The 24,149-nt window shown below is 43.6% G+C and overlaps 1 protein-coding gene across 3 annotated transcripts in view; it reads left to right on the forward strand.

Annotated features, from left to right (window-relative positions):
* Positions 1-24,149, forward strand: part of LOC121280981 (teneurin-2-like) — a 787,212-nt gene that overhangs the window by 581,761 nt on the left and 181,302 nt on the right. For all 3 annotated transcript variants that reach the window (XM_041193486.1, XM_041193489.1, XM_041193487.1), the window contains 2 exons: positions 16,961-16,966; positions 17,039-17,244. In XM_041193486.1, coding sequence (XP_041049420.1) covers positions 16,961-16,966; positions 17,039-17,244 — 212 coding nt within the window. The remainder of the gene's footprint in view (positions 1-16,960; positions 16,967-17,038; positions 17,245-24,149) is intronic.

The following is a 24,149-nucleotide window of genomic DNA, read 5'->3' on the forward strand; positions in this document are numbered from 1 at the left end:
TGTTACAGCTGCTCTACCCTTGCCCAACACATTCCACGGAGTCCTGATAATCTGAATCTGTTCCTTGCAAAGCTGGTGCATTTTCAAGATTGACTCACTTATTCAATACGTACAATTCATGCTGCATTTTAAGATTTTTAAAAATCTGACGCAATTTTCACTTATTTTGTCTTTTCATAAGTATGATACTAATAACTTAATGAACATTGCAGAATACAGAACACTGATCGTTTGTGGATAATCAGTGTAGCATTTTATGAATAGTCATAGTTTTCATAATTAATAATATCATAGAACTCTGATTTACCAGAACTGCCTTCCTAAAGGGATATGGTGACAGAGTAGTAATGTCACTGGACCAGTAATCTAGAGGCCCAGGTTAATGCTGTGAGGTCATGGGTTAAATTTCCATTATGGTAGGTGTTGGTGATTTTTTTTAATAAATATATAATATATATATATAACTATGCTCAGTAATGGTAACCATGACAACTGTCATCAATTGTTGTGAAAAAGCATCTGGTTTACTAACGTCCTTTAGGGAAGGAAATCTGCCATCCTTACCTAGTCTGGCCTACATGTGACTCCAGACTCACAGTACTATGATTGACTCTTAACTTCCTTCTGAAATGGCCTAGCAAACCATTCAATTCCTGGGCAATTAAGGCGGGACAACAAATGTTGACCCTGTCAGCGACACCTCCATCTCAAGAAAAGAAAAGGCGGTGTATTATTTTCTTGACTCCCCATTATACCTGCTGCCTTTGATGTCTTGCTGTGACATAGTTTGATGACAAGGATGTCCCAAAATGTTTTAGAACCAAGGAAGTACTTTCTGAAGTGCAGTGACTGTTGTAATGGAGGAACATGTGTGGTCGTCAGGAAGGACGACTGCCTCTGGCTGATTTATTCCCCCAACCTTTTTATCTAGTGCAAGAGCACTGAGGCCTGTTAAAGCTGCCCAGTTATTGCTGAGATCAGGTAATTCAGTGTAGAATCAAATCTATTGTTACCTTGTTTCACTTTGTAAAAATACAATGCTCACAAATGTGAGAAATGGGCCTGGATTTATAAGATGTGTATTTTTAGTGGGTGAACATTCCATTTACACAGCAGGTCATAGAATTCTGGTTGATACTGTTCCCACGCATTACTGTGCAGTATAGGTGACTCTGTAAACAAAGTCTATCTGAGCATAAAATTGAAATGGGCCAAATCTCTTCCCAGTGACTCCCATTGTATAGATTTCCTGATATAAATATAACACATCCCCCAGGTATCTAGGTTGTAATATTCTGCTCATAATTTAGTTAATCCTCTGCCAAATTGTACCTGGAGGCACCAGCACTTTTTGGAATTAGTTGTAAATAAACAGGTTTCTATTAACTGTTTCCTTCCGGTTGCTAAATGAACAGTTAAACAGGCTACAGGACAAAAGTTATTAAACTTTTTAAAATATTCTCACTAAGCATTTATTGTTAGGCCCCCAGGACAGCTTATTAGGCCTTAAACACATTCCTTTAGACTTGGGAAGTATCATTAGCTGGTCAGTAATATGGAGAGCTAGGGAGTGGCATTGGTGGGGGTGGGGTGTTGTGGGAGGTGGAGGGGGGGGAGGGGGAGGGATTAGAAAGGGATGCCGTGGGTGTGACCTCTCAGTGTTACTGAGCATTTTGCGGGCAAGTTCCCTTTTAACACTGCACTGCTGTCTCTGTTGCCGCTATCTCGGTCAATGGGTTGTTCTGCGCCTGGGTGAATTAAAAGATCATGGGGTTCCTGAATATACCTGGATGCAGCAAATAGAGGAAAACGAAATGCACCATCCTAATGAAGCCAACCTGATTTTTCAACCATTCATTTAAATGGAAGGATATTTGAGCTTGATTCCTCGCTGAAGTACAATCCTCCCTAATCGATTCTGCTGTGTTCTCTACACCCACCAGATCCAAAGCTCCCAGGTGCAGGAAATCTGCCCTATCGCTTCAGCTATGGATCGTAGAACTATATGTCATAAATCAATATTAAATGGGTGGTTCTTTTCTTTATGGTATCGTGCTGCCCGCTTCTCATATGGAGGAGACAAAATACTCTGCAGTGTCACATGTTCGTGAGGTCAAAGAAACAGTCAGCCAAACGCCACAGTGTTTGAATAAATCATTGTCTGGCTCCTTGACTAATAAGACTCACTATTCTTCCCTGCGACATGCCTGCACAAATCAACCAGTCGACCGAAGAGATGGACAGTCTTCCGTGACAGTGACTTCTTGCCTGTTACCTAGTTACCTGTCCAATGTGAGGAGAGTTAAATTGAAGGATTTCATTGGAGAGTCTGGGGAAATTTACTGTCCGCACAAGCTGACAGCCTGAATTATTTTAAAATCTTTGAACGAAGTTAGGACCATATATAGGTATCGCACACATTTTCCTGGTAATAAACTGCACTGGTATATCGATAATGCTAAATTAATTACATCCCAATCTCCCGTGCACATTGTTGTGCATCATGGATATGGGATGCACTGATAGGTGCTGCAGTCCTGTCAGGTCCATTTTGTATGCAAGCCCAGTTTGTCCAAAATGAGTGGACGAGCTCTGTTAAAACTAAAGCTCCAAGACAGCTCTACCTCTCTCCTAGCTCCAAAGAAGTGTCATATTCGACTCAAAACGTTAACTCTGTTTCTCTCACCACAGATGCTGCCAGACCTGCTAAGTTTTTCCAGCATTTTCTGTTTTTATTTCAGATTTCCAGCATCCACTGTTTTTGGCTTTTATGTTCCAAGACAAGGAGGTCTTAAGGTGCCGTGGTAGCATCCCTGCCTCTGTACCAGGAGTTCTAGGTTCAAGTCTTGTCATGGACTTCATGCCCAGGATGGCCGTGGAAGGTGTGTTTATAATGTGGCCAAACAGGTTGATCACCAGCCTGTAAATCCCTCTGATATGCCTGATGGTGAGCGGGAGAGTTTCCTGGTCAACCATACCGCAGAAGGCAACGGCAGTACTTTTCCAAGTATAATTATGGACTAATCCAATGGAAGTCGATGGTCGTCAACACCCTCTTGGGCATGGTACCTGAGGAGGAGAAGGTTCCAAAATAGCTAATGGGGTTTTCACTTCAGCTACAGATGATGGAATGAGCTGTTAAAATAAATCTCTTGTTTCCTCTCATTGGGAAGTGAACAGGCAATAGGGGACAATCGTGGAGGTGAGCTGGAGGATCAGCCATGTTTCTGTTGAATGACAGGGCAGGCTCAAGGGGCCATTTGGCTTCTCTTGCTCCTATTTCTTATGTGACGGTGACCCTTCCCCGATGCAAGTGTGACCAGACAGACAAGATGGACATGTAAGATGTTTAAAATATTTCAACAGGGTAGACACAAAAAAAAACTATGACCTTTGCTGGGGAAATGATGAACAAGGGGACATAATTTTACAAGTAGTGCCAAACTATTTAGCAGTGAAATTGGGGAGCACCTTTTCACATCAAGGGTATTGGAAATCTGGAAGCCTTGCCCCCCCTAAGGGTATGGGTGCTGGGTTAATTGAAATTTTTGAGACTAGGATATACTTTTGTGAACTAATCGTATCAATAAATATTGAGCAAATGCAGTTGAACAGCAGCAACAACTTATATTCATGTAGCACTTTAACATAATGAAACATCCCAAGGTGCTTCATAGGAGTATTGTAAAACAAACTATGACACTGAGCCACATAAGGAGACATTAAGTCAGATGACCAAAAGCTTGGTTAAAGAGGTAGGTTTCAAGGAGTCTTAACAAAGCAAGGGAGGGAAGCAGGAAAGTGTAGGGAAGGCATTCCAGAGCTTGGGGCCTAGGCAACTGAAGGCACAGCCATCAATGGTGGAGCATTTGTAATTGGGGATGCACAAAAGGCCAGAATTAGAGGAGCACTGATATCTCAAAAGGTTGTGGGGCTGAAAGAGATGACAGAGATAGGGAGGGGCGAGGCCATGGAGGGGTTTAAAAACAAGGATGAGAATTTTAAAGTGAGACATTGCTTGAATGGGAACCAATTTAGGTCAACGAACACTGAGACGATAGAGGAATGGAATTTGCTGCAACTTAAAACACAGGCCGCAGAGTTTTGGATGACCTCAAGTTTACAGAGAATAGAATGTGGGAGACCAGTCGGAGGTGCCTTGGAATAGTGGAAACTAGTGGTAACGAAGACATGAATGAGAGTTTTGGCTGCAGATGAGCTGAGACGGGGCGAAGTCAACCAATGTTATGGAGGTGGAAATGGATGATCCTATTGATGGCACGAAAATGAGATTGGAAGCTTATCTTGGGATCACATGTGATACCAAAGTTGTGAACAAACTGACTTCATCTCAGTTTGCTAGGAAGAGGGACAGAGTCGGTAGCCAGGGAACAGAGTTTGGACCGGGGACCAAAATCAATGGCTTCAGTTTTCCTAATATTTAATTGGCGATTTGGCCTGTATGGGCATTAATCTGATAAAATTCTGGAACATGCTCGAGCAGCTGAATGACCTAGTCATATTTTTATGGTCCCATGGATACTTCAAAGGTAATTCATTAGCTGGAAAGGGCTTTGGGATGTCCTGAAGACATAAAAAGTGGTGCATAAATACAAAGTCCATTTTTTTATTGAATAAGAAAATCATTTTGCATGTACAAGTAGGACTAGCAAGTTAATAATACGTAGACAATAGTGACACATTGGGTCTTAACTTCCGACTGGCGTCGGAAAGTGCTGGCCGCAGAAATTAGAAGAAATAATTGCACACTTATCTGGTCTTGAAAATTGCGTTGTCTGGGTTGGAGGGGGAGGTGCGGGGGGCAGAGGTCGGGGGGTCAAAAGGTCAGGGGGGTCTGGGGGGCGGTGTCCAAAGGTTGGAAGGGGGGTGTGGGGTATCTGAGGTCGGGGGTGGGGATCTGATGTCGGGGGTGGGGGGGGTGCGGGGGGCGAAGTGGGGTTGTCAGAGGTCGGGGTGGTGGGGAATGGGGCGAGTCCCATGGGTTCGCTCTGAGTATTTACAGTAGTTACTCAGAAGAAGAGGTTTTAATTCTTTTAACCTTTTCTGGGCAACTATTGGTATAACCCGAGTGGAACCATCCGAAGTTTGCGATTTAAATCGTATTTTCAGATGGTCCCCAATGCAATGCAATTGTCCAGAGGAAGTTAGCACTTCTGGGCAATTGCCATGCAAAGCCTTACCTGGGAACTTGCCAGAGGGTATCTTTGGGGTACAAATCCAACACTGGAGAGCTCGGAAGTTACTGGCCAATCACTTTGAGAAATTAGCAAATGTGGGTAAGTGTGCTTTCCGGTATTAACAAATCAGTGCCAGCAGCATTCGCATCAGGAATGATTTTGGAACATTCCCCTGATAATTCAGCAAGATTCTCAGTGAGTAGCTGAGCTTAAATACCATTTAGGTGCCAGGTTGATCCCTGAGATAATGTAGTTTGCCGATGCCTGGGTGATTTTAAAGTTGAGCAGGAACATTGCAGTCAGGGATTGAGGAGCCTTTACCTCCCGGGTCCCTGGTACATAATCAGAGGCAGTTTCCAGTCCAAACCTTGGAGTAAGAACTTTGTGGTCAATAGACAGCAGTGGGATTTCAGATGACGAAAGAGCTCCTCTGGGATTCCCCAATCGAATTGGGGAATCCCTGGCACCATGGTTCACCTTAGGATGGTGCTCAGGCTTTTGTGTAGGAGAGGCCTGATATTCTCCTAGTGCATATGGTAAGTTTTTTTTAAGTATTGGGTTTAAATGAAATGATATCATCTGTGCCCAGTCTGCATATCTAAACAAGGGCTCCCACTGGCTTTGTGAGCATGTCCTCAAGGCCTGCAATTTAGAATTGCAGCCACCAGGATCGTGGCAAGAGGCCAGCGGATATGTCTTTCACTCCATCTTAACTGCCCCCTAATGCTGGGTTCTGTTGGGCTAAGAAAGTTAAAATACTGCCTCTCATTCTTGGTGCTAACATTGATAAATACGTAAAGGCCACTTGGGTGAGTCATTGGAAGGCATCAGATGTCTCAAACATCAACTTCAGAAGGAGAGGGAGAATACTGAGAATGATTTTAGACCGTCATGTACAGAGTCCTCATTTGGATCCCTGTTTTGGACTCATATCCACATATTCATTATTCCTTCTCTAATACATATTGATCTTATTATCAATTCATAATGAGCTGTTGATTGCTTCTCAATAAATTTGTGTAATTACTTTCAATTTGTTACTCCCGGAACAGTACGTTGTGGCTGGAATACAGTGCATTAAAAAACATGCTACCTGAACTTATTTAAATACTGCAATCTCAGTTTGTGGCTCAGATCCCTGCAATGATCCACTCAAACTTTACTCAAGCAGTTTATAAAGTAACATGAACCCTTCAGTGAGATGCTGCCTTGGATTCATTCCCGGGTGTTCATTATTCAGTGTACAGACCACCTGAGTCCCTCGATTAAATTACTGCCTGTAAATCACTCCCAGATATCCATTATACTCTATATGATAATAAGAAAATCTTGTTGACAACTCATTTTAAAGGAATTGAAAACATGGTTTGAAGGACATTATCTGTGGTTTAGGTATGAAGTCCCTTGACTTCCTTAAGCACCACATAGCTACTCGGATGACTCTTTGTAGTTCGGTTGGTTTGAGGAAGCCTTGAGATGAAATGATTTCACAATTAGAACCCAGGAGAGTTACTTCCAATTGACTGATATTATGAAGTTGCATAGCAACATGGAAATTTGAAACCAACAGAGAAATACATACTTAGCGATGACAAACTCTTCACCTGGGACTGGAAACAGGGCAATCTGTGAGTATGTCCAGTCCCCACACTGTTGAACAACACAAGGCCCTAGGGCTTTCATCCTGTCCCACTGGATAATTTGATGTAGCTTTCTTAATCATTCAAATCAGACTGACTTACCAATGTTCAGTAGTGCCACAGTGGGGATGGGGAGTGTACGAGCCAGATTTAAACAGAGAGTTAGGAAGACTCCGTGGACCTTTAAAAATGGTAGGCATGGATCGGATGCAGAAGTCCTGCTCCTATTTCAAAGAGATCTAACATTTTGCCGGTTGGAAAAAGCAGGCAGGATATGATCCACACAGGATGGAAAGCTGAACTCAGCAGGGCCATTTGAACTCAAAGCTGAATTCAAGCAGACCCCATTTTGCCTGTCATTGCAAGGGCTTTACCCCCCAAATGGGAGTCACCAATTGATGGAGTAAACGTAAACACCCTTGAGGGTAGATAACGTCTGTATAACTCTCATGATCTGAAGTTTTTTTTAAATGTCCCGCTCATTAAACTTTAATAAAAACAGGCTGCAGCTGTCAGTGAGATTTTTTAAAAACCCTCTGATGGACTTGATTAACAGGCATAGGTTTGAAAAAAAGTAGCATCTGGTTTTTCACTTCCAATTGAGTTCTTTGTTAACATTTACCTAAGGGCTATAATTATGACATATTGAATGCTTAGCTGAGTTTCAAAAGTCGTAGCTATCTCAGTAGGGACTCTGAGTTCACAGTTTGATTGACAATTTAAAGAGGCCATTAAAGGATTATGTGTCTATGATGTGGGGTCTGAATAGAAGTTTGTTTGTTTTTATAAGAGATTAACCACTTGAGGGGATTTAAAAGCTTTGAATGGGTTTGGCAAATGTTTCTTTTTATTTGCTATCAAATGTAAAGGAGTGAGAACTGTATTAGATTGTTAGGAGTTTATTCATCTCCTCATGGCTCCTGACATCTGCCCATGATGGATATGGAATGAATGGCTATGGAAGTGGCATGCGGGTATGCAGGGGTCATTGGGAGAGATGGGGGCATGGAGTTGGCATAGAGGTGGCATGAAAGTTATGAGGGGACATGGGTAGGTGGGTGCATGAGTTTTCATGGGAGGTGGCATGGAGGGATGGAAGGTGTGAGGTGCCATGGGGGTGGGTGGGTGGAGTTGAGGAGGTTGGGGGCTAGAGGACCTAATAACTTCAAAAACAACTGGAACAATGTCCCAGAACCGAGGCAAGTCTTCGAATGAGCCTGCCTTAGCACTTGCTTGCCCTGTGACCACTTACACACAGCACCCAGGGTCGGCGGGCTTGACTCCATCCCAGACCTGCCCCCAGAATGCAAATCGCATGATTTGGGGAACTTTTTACTCAGGTAGGTCCAGCAAGTCAGAAAATTTCCTGATTTGAGCTACCCACGTCGGCAGCCAAAATCTGGCCTTATATTTTAGCCAAGCTCCACAACTTGTTCTTGTGAAGGTTGCTCAGCCCCAGTGGGCCAGGTTGTGGAAGAAAGGTTTCTGAGTTATTGCAGCACATGATAAATGTATCCATTACACAGCAGTGTTATCTATAAGAATAATGTCCAAGGCATTGTAACATCAGGGACCCATATAGTCTGTTACTTGGCATTTGAGTAATAAACATGTTCCTGGTCCTGAGATTAGAGTTGGGCCCTAGTGTCTTGCTGTTTGCAAAATAATGTCATTGGAACTTGGAACAGATGTAGACCATTCAGCCTGTTGAGCTTGCTCCACCATTCAATTAAGTCATGGCTGTTCATCTACATGAACACCACTTTCTCACATTATCACCATATCCCTAGAAGTCATTAGTCTCCAGAAACCTATCAATTTCTGTTTTGAATATATTCAATGATTGAGCTTCCACAGCCCTCTGGGGTAGAGAATTCCAAAAATTCACCACCCTCTGTGTGAAGAAATCCCTCCTCATCTCAGTCTTAAATCACCTATCCCTTATCCTGAAACTATGCCCTCTAGTTTTAGAACCAACCAGGGGAAACATCTTATCCACATCCACCCTGCCACACTCTGTAAGAATTTTGTAAGTTTCAATGAGGTCACCCCTCATTCTTCGGGAATACAGGCGTAGTCTCCTCAATCTCTCCTCATAAGACAATCCTGCCATCCCAGACTGGCGAACCTCCATTGCACTCCCTCTATGGCAAGTATATCCCCCCTTATAATAAGGGGACCAAAACTGTAGACAATACTCCAGGTGAGGTCTCACCAAGGCTCTATACAATTGCAGCAAGGCATTATCACTCCTGTACTGAAATCCCCATGTGATGAAGGCCAACACACCATTTGCCTGCCTAATTGCTTGCTGCACCTGCATGCTAGCTTTTAGTGACTCATGAACAAGGACACCCAGATCCTTTTGGACACACGCACTTCTCAACCTCTCACCATTTATGAAATATTCTGCCTTTCTGTTTTTTCTCCCAAAGTGAGTAACTTTACATTTATTCACATTACATTCCAACTGCCATGTTCTAGCCTATTCACTGAGCCTGTCCAAGCTCTTGAAGCCTCCTTGCATCCTCCTCACAAGTTACGTTCCCACCCAGTTTGGTGTCATCGGAAATATTACAGTTGGTCTCCACATCTAAATCATTTATATAGATTGTGAACAGTTGTGGCCCCAGCACTGATCCTTGCAGTACCCCATTAGTAACAGCCTGCAACCCTGAGAACGATCCGTTTATTTCTACTCTCTACTTTAAGTCTGTTAACCAATTCTCAATCCCTACTAGTACATTTCCCCCAATCCCATGCACCCTAATTTTATTTACTCCTGCTTGGGACCTTGTCAAAAGCCTTCTGAAAACCCAAATACACCACATCCCTGGTTCTCCTTTATCAATGTTACAAGTAATATCCTCAAAAAAACTCCAATAAGTTTGTCAAACATGAGTTTTTATTTAATTGCTGCCAGTGTCATTGACTTAAGAACTTCCTGGAGAGTTAGGACATTGTAATGGTGCAGCTAGATCGCAGGGTCCAAGTGACAGTGCAAAAATTTCTAGGAAATTATGGCGCCAATAGCTTCAGCCATTACATAAACCACACCACAATTTCCTCGCATTTTTAAACCACCCCCCATTATTTCCCCCGTAATTTCTTGAAACTGAAAACTTCCACTCTCCAATAAACATCATTGGTGAGATTGAGTCAACTGTGAATGCAGCTGTGATTGGTACAGCCACTTAGACCATTATAGAATAAGACTGGAAGGCTCAGTATGTTTCATGTAATTACAGGAATTATAATTTACTTTTAAACTTAAGAAATAATTGCACTGTCCTCATTCAATGCTGCATTTTTTATTATTCTGTGATGCCATGCTATCATGTCCAGGGTCACCGGTGCAAAATGAAAAATACTGAAATTTTTTGGGGCAAAATTTTGCCCTTGATGGGGATGGTCAGAAAGCCAACCATCACCTGCTATCAGGGCTGGACTACGATTTCATGCTGGTAGGCCAATTAAGGCCCACCCAGTGTGAAACATGCACGGCTGCTTTCAACGCTGCCTATGTGGGAGGGGGGAGGAGGGCGAGCATGCATATTGGTGGGCACTGGAAAAGCTCCCTGAGGCATAGAGCTGCCTCAAGGAGATGAAGAGTTTTGAACATTAAAAATAAAGATTTAAAGAATGTTATAAATCATGTCCCCTCATATGGCTCTGTCACCTGAGCAGCGACATGTTATTAATGAAATGTTAAAATTTTAATATTATTTTTATTTGTTGCTGGAAACTTCACCCTGCCTGTGGATAAGGTTTCCTGAAAACTCCAAAGGTCACTTGGCCTTTTCACCTGCCCGCCAACAGTAAAGTTGGATGGACATCAAAAAATTTCTTTCAATTATAACTTTAATGGCCTTAATAGGCCTTTTAATTGTCGGCGGGCGCTCTGCTGTCTCCCGCATGCGCCTGCCGACCGAAATATCGCACATCATTTTACACTCGGTCGGGTTGGGTATGCGCCCACCAGACAAGCGTTATATTCTGGCCTATATGTATCTGGTAGGAGCAGTTTGTCAGTTTTTTGCCTTAAACTACCATTCAAATATGACTTATTTTACATGTAATGGGTTTCTTAATCCTGTGTGTGTGAATGTGGTCATTGTGATCACAGTGTGTCCATTTACATCTATTTACAATTCAAGTAGCAAGTCAGAAGTTAAAAGCCTGTGGTTTCTATATTGTTTGTGCAACCTCAATGGAAAGGGATGTTCCATCTAATGAAACAACCAGTTGATATAAATACTGAGATAAAAACAAAAAACTGCGGATGCTGGAAATCCAAAACAAAAACAGAATTACCTGGAAAAACTCAGCAGGTCTGGCAGCATCGGTGGAGAAGAAAAGAGTTGACATTTTGAGTCCTCATGACCCTTCAGCAGAACTGATTGAATATTAGAAGAGGGGTGAAATATAAGCTGGTTTAAGGTGGGGGGTGGGGAGCGGGGGAGAGAAGTTGGGGGGGGTGGTGTGGTTGTAGGGTTTAGCAAGCAATGATAGGAGCAGATAATCAAAAGGTGTCACAGACAAAGGAACGAAGAAGTGTTGAAGGTGGTGATATTATCTAAACGAATGTGCTAATTAAGAATGGATGGCAGGACACTCAAGGTACAGCTCTAGTGGGGGTGGGGTGGAAAGACTAGCAGGGCATACAAGATTTAAAAATAATGGAAATAGGTGGGAAAAGAAAAATCTATATAAATTACTGGAAAAAACAAAAGGAAGGGGGAAGAAACGGAAAGGGGGTGGGGATGGAGGACGGAGCTCAAGACCTGAAGTTGTTGAATTCAATATTCAGTCCGGAAGGCTGTAAAGTGCCTAGTCGGAAGATGAGGTGCTGTTCCTCCAGTTTGCGTTGGGCTTCACTGGAACAATGCAGCAAGCCAAGGACAGACATGTGGGTAAGAGAGCAGGGTGGAGTGTTAAGATGGCAAGCGACAGGGAGGTTTGGGTCATTCTTGCGGACAGACCACAGGTATTCTGCAAAGCAGTTGCCCAGTTTACGTTTGCTTTCTCCAATGTAGAGGAGACCACATTGGGAGCAACGAATGTAGTAGACTAAGTTGGGGGAAATGCAGGCGAAATGCTGCTTCACTTGAAAGGAGTGTTTGGGCCCTTGGACGGTGAGGAGAGAGGAAGTGAAGGGGCAGGTGTTACATCTTTTGCGTGGGCATGGGGTGGTGCCATAGGAGGGGGTTGAGGAGTAGGGGGTGATGGAGGAGTGGACCAGGGTGTCCCGGAGGGAACGATCCCTATGGAATGCCGCCAGGGGGGGTGAAGGGAAGATGTGTTTGGTGGTGGCATCATGCTGGAGTTGGCAGAAATGGCGGAGGATGATCCTTTGACTGCAGAGGCTGGTGGGGTGATAAGTGAGGACAAGGGGGACCCTATCATGTTTCTGGGAGGGTGGAGAAGGCGTGAGGGCGGACGCGCGGGAGATGGGCCCGACACGGTTGAGGGCCCTGTCAACAACCGTGGGTGGAAAACCTCGGTTAAGGAAGAAAGAGGACATGTCAGAGGAACTGTTTTTGAAGGTAGCATCATCAGAACAGATGTGATGGAGGCGAAGCAACTGAGAGAATGGGATGGAGTCCTTACAGGAAGTGGGGTGTGAGGAGCTGTAGTCGAGGTACCTGTGGGAGTCGGTAGGCTTGTAATGGATATTGGTGGACAGTCTATCACCAGAAATTGAGACAGAGAGGTCAAGGAAGGGAAGGGAAGTGTCAGAGATGGACCATGTGAAAATGATGGAGGGCTGGAGATTGGAAGCAAAATTAATAAATTTTTCCAGGTCCCGACGAGAGCATGAAGCAGCACCAAAGTAATCATCGATGTACCGGTGAAAGAGTTGTGGAGGGGGCCGGAGTAGGACTGGAACAAGGAATGTTCCACATACCCCATAAAGAGACAGGCATAGCTGGGGCCCAGATGGGTATCCATAGCCACACCTTTTATTTGGAGGAAGTGAGAGGAGTTAAAGGAGAAATTGTTCAGTGTGAGAACAAGTTCAGCCAGACGGAGGAGAGTAGTGGTGGATGGGGATTGTTCGGGCCTCTGTTTGAGGAAGAAGCTAAGGGCCCTCAGACCATCCTGGTGGGGGATAGAGGTGTAGAGGGATTGGATGTCCATGGTGAAGAGGAAGCGGTTGGGGCCAGGGAACTGGAAATTGTTGATGTGACGTAAGGTGTCAGAGGAATCATAGATGTAGGTGGGAAGGGACTGGACAAGGGGAGAGAGAAGGGAGTCAAGATAACAAGAAATGAGTTCTGTGGGGCAGGAACAGGCTGACACAATCGGTCTACTGGGACAGTTCTGTTTGTGGATTTTGGGTAGGAGGTAGAAGCGGGCCGTCCGAGGTTGGGCGACTATCAGGTTGGAAGCTGTGGGAGGAAGATCCCCAGAGGAGATGAGGTCAGTGACAGTCCTGGAAACAATGGCTTGATGTTCAGTGGTGGGGTCATGGTCCAGGGAGAGGTAGGAGGAAGTGTCTGCAAGTTGATGCTCAGCCTCCGCGAAGTAGAGGTCAGTGCTCCAGACAACAACAGCACCACCCTTGTCAGCGGGTTTGATGACAATGTTGGGGTTGGACCTGAGAGAACGGAGTGCAGTAAGTTCAGAGAGAGACAGATTAGAATGAGTGAGAGGAGCAGAGAAATTGAGATGACTAATGTCATGCCGACAGTTCTCAATGAAAAGATCAAGAGAAGGTAAGAATCCAGAGGGAGGGGTCCAGGTGGTGGGAGAATATTGGAGGTGGGTAAAAGGATCCGTTGAACAGGGAGAGGACTCCTGCCCAAAAAAGTGAGCACAGAGACGAAGACTGCGGAAGAAGTGTTCAGCATCGTGCCGAGCCCGATATTCATTGAGATGAGGGCTAAAGGTATGAAACTAAGTCCTTTGCTGAGCACTGAACGTTCAGCGTCGGAGAGGGGAAGGTCAGGGAGTATAGTGAATACACGGCCGGGGCTGGGATTGGAAGATGGAGTGGGGACGGAGGGACAGGCAGGGGTGGAGCGTCCTAGATGCGTGTTGGTGTCGATGAGTTGTTGGAGCTTGCGTTCCTTAGCACTTGAGAGAAAGAGAAAAAGTTTCTTGTTGAGGCGTCGGATGAGACGAAGAATAAAATGAAACTGGGGGCACGCACAGCTTTGAAATACTGTCCTTAAGGTGAATCCGCTTTCTATAATTTAAATCTATGCTTATTTTTGCCCGTTCAATATTCAAACATCTACTTTAAACATTTCTGGGTGTAAATGGTATCAAATCGGAGTGAGTTTTTTACTTTGATCACTGGCATTCCCAATCTGCCGCTGTGCTTGGTGCAGCATATTCTAATTGTTTTTGAAACAAATTGTGGAGTGAATGTGCCACAGGAGAATCAGAGCATATAATGGGCTTCATTGCCAATATTGCCTTTGCAGCAAATGGTTATTAAAAGTTGCTCAGTTCTAGTTGTAAAATTGCATTTCTGTTTTACTCAGTATGAAATGCCTTCTAAGAAAGAGCCTTCGTTTTTGTAATTCTTCCGTCTCTCCAAACTCTTACTTCCCACTCCTGTAGTCTGCTCCTCTCCACTCCTCCATGCAGTAAATTACCTGACTATTCAACAATTCTGTTGACCCTCTCTCCCCCAAGTTCAACCCCCTCCTCTCCCCTCAGTTCTGTTCCCCGATTCCCCTGCAGGTTATTTCTAAATATCTCTGCTTTTTATACTAGAACAAGCTTCAAATCAACTGTTCGTAAAGGTATTTTAGAAAGAGTTGTGGAAAACCTGTTCTTACATTTAACAGAACTGTAGTGCAAATTGGCCAAAGGATCACAGCATTCCTGGAGTTACCCTGGAGTCCCAAAGCTTGGATCGAGATTGATGTCTGGTTAAAGCAGTCGATCGAGCTGCACTAATTTGCGAGGAATCAGTCGCACTGTCTGACTAGCCCGAGGGAAGTGTGGCTGGCGGAGAAGCGCACAGCTGTACAAGTCATTCTGTTTGTAAATGTGCTGTGGAAAGTGGTGTGGAAATGAAGCAGCTCCTCGTCTCTCCTGCCGATCACAGTGAAATTATTCATCAAGAGTCCCTGCATTATTTCACTGCAAGCAACAAGGTTACAGTTCAAAGATCAGGCAAATTAAGGGATGAAATAAAAGATACAACAATACATTTTTTTAAAAATCTCTAGAGCACTTAGGGTTCCAAAATGAATAGGAAAACAAGCAGGAAAAGCACAGCACAGTGGAATGTATCTTGCATAAGGAATAGGTGCCAGAAAGCGATTACTAATTTTTAAAATTGATGCCTTATGTACAAACTGTTTTGTGTGATAATACCGAGGCACATTATCATTGGTCATGTTAGCTCATCATTTAGTGTGCCATTGTGGAGATTGTGAGGCGGAACAAGCAATTAAACAAACATACTGTGATTAACAAAAAAATAACACTTCAATAATGGCAAAATGAGTTATCAGTGAGTCACAGTTACTGAGTTGTATTGTTATTGACCTGAATAGCTGACCCTCACCCAAAATAGGGGAGGCGATGGTGTAGTGGGATTGTCGCTGGGCTAGTAATCCAGATACCCAGGGTAATGATGGGATTCAAACCCTGGGGACCCGGCAGATGGTGGAATTTGAATTCAATAAAAACTCTGGAATTAAAAGTCTAATGAAACCATTGCCGATTGTAAAAAAAACCCATCTGGTTCACTAATGTCCTTTAAAAGGAAATCTGCCATCCTTACCTGGTCCAGCCTACATGTGACTCCAGACCCACAGCAATGGTTGACTCTTAAATGCCCTCTGAACAAAGGCAATTATGCCCACATCCCATGAATGAATTAAAAAAAACACATTGCAATAGGGAAGGTCCTGATCTACAAAATGCTGTCAACTCCATTCTCTATTGCAGTATTCTGTCTTGTCGGTTTTGATGTGCTCTTGCCACAATGGGGACTGTTCTGGGCAAGTTGATTTCCTGGAAAACCTGGGAACAGCCTCTTCCAAAAATGTCTGCAAATATGTTCTGATGTGACAGACACTCTTTACTGTTGCTTCGTTAGCTTATAGAGTATGATTTTTTTTTTGCCTGCTGATTTTTTGCACAATCCAAATATTTTGAAAATGGGGGAATGTCATTTTTAGGAGTGGAATATTTGGCCACTCAGCACCAGTCATTTGCAGCAATTGCTTGTATTGTAGCACAAGCATAGGTAAATTGCTGGATAAAGTTCCTTCTGCAGTCTGTTTCAACCATGTCCCTGAAGACCAACTCGACTGCACTTGCATATTTCCATTCCTACTTCAACTCTCCATGCAGTAACTGAGAGAGGCTTATAATTCAGTTGCACATTTGCCTTTTCAATTCATCCAAATTTCACCAAGTTTATTTCATTTAGGCCCCTTCTAGCCCACAGAGAAAGGAGATTTTCACCTGATCCAGTTCAAGCTAGATTGGAACACACATTTCCAGGGGTAGAAAGCTAGTATCCTAATGACAATCATATCTAGTCTTCAAGTGATAATCCCCTTCAATCTGAAATAACGGGAAATTGATCTTAACCCCACTTTCCTTTCTTCTCCCTTGCCTGTTTTCTTCAGGAACATAGTCAGTTACTCCTCGAGCTTATTTCTAATATTTCCTTCAATGGCTTCTCCTAATACCTCACGTATTAGGTTATTTTTACCTAACTCACCCTGTGGCATCAGATCATCCGCCTATTTTATACCTTGCCCAACAGAAAATAAAATCAGGTGGAGTGTAAAGCAGAAGGCCAACCAGATCAACCTCCTCAGTTTCTCACCAGGTGGGTTAGGTTAATACCTGCAATCCCAACCCCATAAATGTGTATTACCTTCTTGTGTTGACTAATTCTGTCAATTTCCTCCCAATTTTCAAAGTTTCTTCAAAACGTGAAGGGAGAATGTGTACTCTGCACAAGTTACAACCAATTCTCGCCCCTCAGCCCCAAATGTTGAAGGTAGCAATCACTTCACTACTATCAATTTCCGCATTTAGGCTGTTATCCACATGATACTTTGCCGGTAAAAGGCAAGGTCAGGACAATAGAGAAAACAGATCTGTGTGAATACAGTGGTGATCCTCCTATATCTGCAGTTCCTTGTTCTTTTGCTGTTAACCTGTCAAATATATGGGCTGGAAGTTACTCGCGTTTTCCACTCCTTATTTTCATAGGGACTGTCGCTGTTAAAAACAGCAGCATTGATTTGGGAGACGTGGATATTGGCCGAAGGGTGTCACAGGAAGTACCTCCAGGAGTCTTTTGGAGATCCCAATTATATATCGAGCGGCCACAGTTCGTCAAGTTTAATGTTTCTCTGGGAAAGGATGCACTTTTTGGTTTATACATAAGGAAGGGGCTTCGTCCTTCACACACTCAGGTAAGGATGCTGATCAAAGTGTCAAAATTTCATATTTCAATTTATTCTATTTTTTTGGGTGTTGTTATTTGAAGAAGAGTTGGTATTGAAATTTCTGAATTCATAACAGCAGACCTGAGTGAGAATAGTGCGTGACACTGAGGAAACAGTGACAGGGAATGCATTTGGTGCTGTGAGAACAGTGGTTGGTAGCTTGTTTGCTATTGTCAGGATAACGTTGAGGAATACACTTGCTAATTTTGGAATAGTGGTGTGAAGCAAGCTCACGCCTCTGTGCACAGTGGTAAGGGGTACTTATGAGAGTCAGGATAATAGTGAGGAGTGCACTTAGTGGATAGGAACACACTTGCTAGCCTCAGAATAACAGAAGAGTTCACTTGCTGCAGTGGGAAAAGTGAAGAGGAGCTCATTTGCATATAAAGACACTGGCGAAGAACACATTTGCTGCGGGCATACTGATGAAGATCAAGGCAATTGTGGGAATAATGATGAACAGCATGCCTGCTTTTCTCAGGACAGTTAAAGGGGTGTGCTTGCTGTGGGGCCAATAACGTTTGCTGATCTTGGTATTGGTAAGGAGGATCTTTGCTGCAGAGAACTATTATGAGGTGCTTGCTTGCTGCCGTGGGATCAATGATAAAGTGTGCACTTGCTGCTCACAGGACATGTACAAGCACTTGCTGCAGGGACACTGATGAGGAGAACGCTTGCAGCCACCGGGCTTGTCATGAGGCACTTGCTTGCTGTCGTGGGAACAGTGGATGTTTGCTGACAGACAGACGACAAATGGAGGCTGTCTCACTTTGTCAGGAGGAGGCTAGAAGAGTGCAGTCATTTCTGTCACTATGTTCTGCAACTTTAGAAAGGAAACAAGCTACCATTTAGTGTGACATTCTGGCATTATTGCATGAACGCATGGGTGAAGCTTTAAATGTGTGAGTATTCAACTCAATAAATGAGATCTGACAAGACTGCTCATTACACATAAATAATGTCTTGCTCTTCTGCACCACAGAATCTCAGTCCTGAAAACTGTTATAAATCCAGTTGTTTGCTTAAAAATCCAGCAACTCTTAGAAGCTGCAGATTAAGATTTCATTAAGGTACCTCTCATAGATGTTCTAACATGTAATAGGGGTAAGGAGAGAGTGCGAAGAGGACCCTGGGGCAGGCAATCAACAGCACCTAGAGGAGAGTGCGAGAGGAGGACCCTAAGCCAGGCAGTCAGCAGCACCTAACCACCTAGCATCACAGGAGAAACATAAGTTAATTGGTTGGTGAGAAACTGCTGTTAGAGAGTGTCATCAAGTAGCTGAGAATTAGAAAAACAGAAGCAAAAAGGAAATGGGTGACCGCCAGGCAATCCAAGAAAATTAGGCAAGTAATGTAAGAATCCCCTGGGGTCCTGCTCACCAATTGGTTTTCCATTTTGGATACCAGTAAGGGCGTTGGTTCCTCGAAGGAGTGCAGTCAGATCCAAGTTTGTGATGCCACAGGCAGCTCTGCTGTACAAGAGGGGAGAAAGAAGGGGTAAAGAGCAGAATTAATAGGAGATTCATTAGTTAGGGGAACAGACAGGTGTTTCTGTAGCCATAGACGTGACTCCAGGATGGTATGCTGCCTCCCTGGTGCCAGGGTCAAGGATGTTACGGAGCGGCTGCAGGACATTCTTCTGGGGGAGGGTGATCAGCCAGAGGTCAAAGTCCACCTTGGTGGCAATGACTTAGGTAAGAAAGGTGATGAGGTCCTGAAATCAGACTTTAGGGAGCTAGGGAGGAGATTGAAAAGCAGGACTTCTAAAGCAGTAATCTCAGGATTACTCCCAGTCCCACGTGCAAGCAAGTATAGAAATATGAAAATTGAATGATTGAACACGTGGCTGGAAAGCTGGTGTAGGAGGGAGAGCAAAAGATTTCTGAGGCTTTGGGACTGGTTCTGGGGAAGGGGGGACCTGTCCAAGCCGAACAGTCTACGCCTGAACAGGACTAGAATGAATATGCTCGCAGGGAGATTTGCTAGTTCTGCTGTGGGGAATTTAAACTAGATTGGCAAGGGCGACGGGAACCTGAGAACAAATTCAGAGCAGGGAACAGGAGATGGAGAATTAGTGAGTGACTCTGAAAGAGGCAGCACAGGTTAAAAAGTGTACAGCACAGGAATTTGGCAGTGTTAAAAGGTATATATGTAAATGCAAGAAGCGTAGTAAATAAAGCTGATGAGCTGAGGGCACAGATAGACATATGGAAGCACAATATCATTGCCATAATGGAAACTTGACTTAAGGAGGGGCAAAGATTACAGCTGAACATGCCTGGGTATAGAGTTTTCAGGCAGGATAGGGAGGAGGATAAAAATGTTGGGGGTGTACAATACTGGTTAAAGAAACAATTGCAGCTGTGAGGAGCAATGATATACTAAATGAAGCATCAAATTAGGTCATATGGGTTGAGCTCAGAAATAAACAAGGGTCAACCACACTGCTAGAAGTGTAGTATAGACCCCCAAATAGTGGAAGGGAGTTAGAAGAGCAAATATGTAGACAGATTTCTGAGTGCAAAAACAATAGGGCAGTAATCACTGGGCACTTCAACAACCCTAATATCAATTGGAATACGATGAATGTGAAAGGCACTGAAGGTGCAAAATTCTTGAACTGCAGTCAAGAGAAATTTTTTAACCAGCATGGAGCAAGCCCAATGAGAGGTGGTGCAATCAATTCTCAATTTAGTCTTAGGAAATGAAGCTGGGCAAGTGGATGAAGTAGCAGTGGGGGACCATTTTGGAGATAGTGACAAAAATATAGTTAGATTTAGCATCATTGTGGAAAAAGACAAAGATAGAACTGGAGTAAAAGTTCTAAACTGGGGGAAGACAAATTTTACAAAGCTGAGAGGCGACCTGGCAAAAGTGGACTGGATACAGCTATTAGAAGGAAAAGCTGTATCAAATCAGTGGGAGGCAATCAGAGGTGAGATTCTATGGGCACAGTGTAGACATGTCCCCACAAACAAAAAGGGTGGTACTGCCAAATCTAGAGCCCCCTGGTTATTCAGAAGCATACAAGTCAAGTTAAAGTAGAAAAAGAAAGCTTATGACAGTCACAAAAGATCTAATACTGTAGAAAGCCTAGAGGAGTATAGAAAGTATAGGGGTGAAGTAAAAATAGAAATTAGCAAAGTAAAGGAAGGATGCAAAAAAGTATTGGCAGGTAAAATCAAAGAAAATCCTAAGATATTTTACCAGTACTTTAAGAACAAGAGAATAACTAATGAAAAGATAGGGCCTATCAGAAATGTACGTGGTAATGTGTGGATTGATGTAGATGTGGGCAGAGTACTTTGTTTCTGCCATCACTAAGGAGAGGGATGATGCAGACATTCTAGTTAAAGAGGCAGATTGTGAAATATTAGATACAATAAACATAGTGAGAGAGGGAGTACTGGAAAGACTGGCACCCTTGAAGGTGGATAAATCACCAGGGCCAGATGGATTGTATCCCAGGCTGTTGAAGGAGGCCAGGGAGGAAATAGCAAATGCTAAAGTGAGGATCATTTTCCAATACTCAATAGATACAGGCGAGGTCCCAGAGGATTGAAGGTCTGCAAACGTTGTATCATTATTTTAAAATGGTGCGAGGGATAGGCCAGAAAATTATAAGCCGGTCAGTCTGACTTCGGTGGTGTGCAAATTATTGGAAACAATTGTGAGAGACAGGATAAACTGTCATCTAGAAAGACACAGGTTGATCAGGGATAGCCAGCATGGTTTTGTTAGGGGAAGATCGTAACTTACTAACTTAATAGAATTTTTTTGAGCAAGTAATAAGGAGGATTGATGAGGGTAGTGCAGTGGATGTCGGGCAGAATTTTTTGCTGAGCATGTAGGTGTGTGCCCGACCTGCTCGAGCATGAAATAGCGCGTGATGATGTCAGGCGAGCATCCCGAAGTCATCGCGCACTCGCGGGATATTTCAGTCGGTGGGCACGCGCTAAACCCGTAGGCACGCCTGCCAACAATTAAGAGGACAATTAAGCCCATTAACGGCGCAATTAACAGAGATTTCTCGTTACCCATCCAGTGTTATGGTTGGCGGGCAGACAGATAGGCCAGATGGCTTGTGCATTTTTCAGGAAATCTCATTACGGGTGGGATGAGGTTTCCGTTATTAAATAAAAAATAAAATAAAACTGTAAGGACATAATTTTCAACATTTATATGTTCAGGTGACTGATTCTGATGCATGGATATCTTTTTCTGCATTTTGAAATCTTTCATCATTAATTTTAAATTCTTCAGCTCCCGGAGGCAGCTTTCTGCCTTTAGGAAGCTATTATTCCACGCTCCACCACACCCATGCTTACATCAGTGCCCTGCCCTTGTTGCGTCCTTATCCCAGCAGCACTGAGCATTTCAGTGCCCCTTTCACGCTGGCTGACCAATAATTGGCCCGTCAATGTGAAATCGCGATTCTGCCCGTTGTTTACATGGATTTCAGTAAGGCATTTGGCAAGGTCCCACATGGCAGACTAGTCAGGAATGTGAGATCTCATGGGGTACAGGGGAAGGTGGCAGGTTGAATCCAAAATTGGCTCAGTGACAGGAAACAGAAGGTAATAGTCGATGGATGTTTTTGTGAATGGAAAACGGCTTCCACTGGTGTTCCACAGGGCTGTGTTGGGGCCCTTGCTGTTTGTTGTATATATTAATGATTTAGACTTAAATGTGGGAGGCATGATTAGAAAATTTGCAGATGACACAAAAGTTGGTCGTGTGGTTGATAGTGAAGATGATAGCTGTTGTCTCTAGAATGATATCAATGGTTTGGTTGAGTGGACAGAGAAGTGGCAAATGGAATTCAATCTGAAAAAGTGTGAGGTACTGCGTTTGAGGAGGGCAAAAAAGCAAGGGAATACTCAATAACTGGGAAGTTATTGAGAGGGGTTGAGGAAATGAGAGACCTTGGAATGCATGTCCACATGTCCTTGAAGGGACAGGGCAGCTGGACAAGGTGGTCAAGAAAACACATGGAATGCTTTTTTTATTGGGTGAGGTATTGAATACAAAAGCAGGGATGTAATGATGGAACTGAATAAAATGCTGGCCAGGCCACAGATGGAATTTTGTGTACAGTTCTGGCCACCACATTACAGGAAGGACATAACTGCTCTGGAGAGAGTACAGAGGGGATTTACAGGAATGTTGCCAGGCAACTATGAGGAGAGATTGGATAGGCTAAGGTTGTTTTCCTTAGAACCGAGAGGCTAAGGGAGGTGTACAAGGGAGGGGCCTAGATCGGGTAGACAGGAAAGATTTGTTTCCCCTAACTGTGGGGTCAATTATCGGGGGAAGAGATTTAAGGTGATTGGTGGAAGGATTAGAGGACCTGAGGAACATATTTTTCACCCAGAGGGTGGTGGGGTCCGGAATTCACTGCCTGAATTGTTGGTTGAGGCTGAAACGCTCAACTCATTTAAAAGGTACCTGGATCTGCATCTGAATTGCTGTAACCTGCAAGGCAGGCTATGGACCAGGTCCTGGAACGTGAGATTAAAATGAGAGGCTAGTTTCTTTTTTTCTGTTTTTGGCTGGTTGCAGACACGATGGGCTGAATGTCCTCTCCCTGCAATGTAACTTTTCTATGGTTTCTAGGAGTGTCAGCCCAAGGAGAGATTTGTAAACTTGGGGAGGGAGGCAAAACAAAATGTTTTAATCAAAACAATAGAAAGTGTTTTTGAACACTTTACAGTAAAAAAGATAGACTTGCATTTACATAACACCTTGCTTCGCCTCAGGACATCCCAAAGCACTTTACAGCTAAGGAAGCACTTTTGACATCCATTGTACTATAGATATGCAGCAGCAAATTCATGCACAGTAAGCCACCACAAACGGTTGTGTGATAGTGACCAGATAATCTGGTTTTGGTTGTTGATCATGCTAATACTGCAGTCTGGAAAGCCTATTGTATATCTAAGCCCTTGATCTTCTCCACACTTCTATAAAGCACTAACTCCTGCTGAGGCACTGGTCCACATCTGCTGGAACTCCTCTGGTGCTTTGAGGTGACATTCTTCATGTGCGAGTGTAACCCTCGACAGTGAACACTGACAGCAATTCTGTCGAAGGGTCATGAGGACTCGAAACATCAACTCTTTTCTTCTCCGCTGATGCTGCCAGACCTGCTGAGTTTTTCCAGGTAATTCTGTTTTTGTTTTGGATTTCCAGCATCCGCAGTTTTTTGTTTTTATCACAGGATTTTCAAAGGAATGGACAAAACGGCACACTCGCTGTCCATGACGAGTGGGCTTTGGAGGCTGGAGGGCAAATAGGGGGTCTTCCAGCTTCTTTATCATGTCCACCCCCTCCAACATTTAAGCCTAAACAATTGACACATTTCACAAACAGCAAGGGTCTTAGTACTGAGCCCTGCAAAAGCCTGCAAGAAACAGCCTTCCAGTCACAAAAACACCTGTTGACCATAACCCTTTGCTCCTGCTACTGAGCCAATTTTTGATCCAACTTACCATTTTCCCTCAGACCCCATGAGCTGTTAATATACTGATTGGTCTTGAAAAAAAGCCTTGCTAAAATTCATGTAGACTACATCAAATATGCTCATTAAACCTCCTTGTTGCCTCCACAAAAAATTCAATCTAGTTAGCCAGACTGAAATCCATGCTGACTGTCCTTGATTAATCAGCACCATTCTAAGTGAAAACTTATATTTTCTCTCAGAATTTTTTCCAATAAGTTGGCCACCACCGAGGTTAGGCTGACTGACCTATAATTACTCAAGCTCACCCTTTCTCCCTTTTTGAATAACATTATGATGTTAGCAGTCTCCCTGCACCCTGCCTGTAGCCAGAGGATTAGAAAATGATAGAGCCTCTGCTATTTCTTGCCTT

Source organism: Carcharodon carcharias, chromosome 8, assembly GCF_017639515.1.
Source record: "Carcharodon carcharias isolate sCarCar2 chromosome 8, sCarCar2.pri, whole genome shotgun sequence".
Taxonomy (NCBI): Eukaryota; Metazoa; Chordata; class Chondrichthyes; order Lamniformes; family Lamnidae; genus Carcharodon; species Carcharodon carcharias.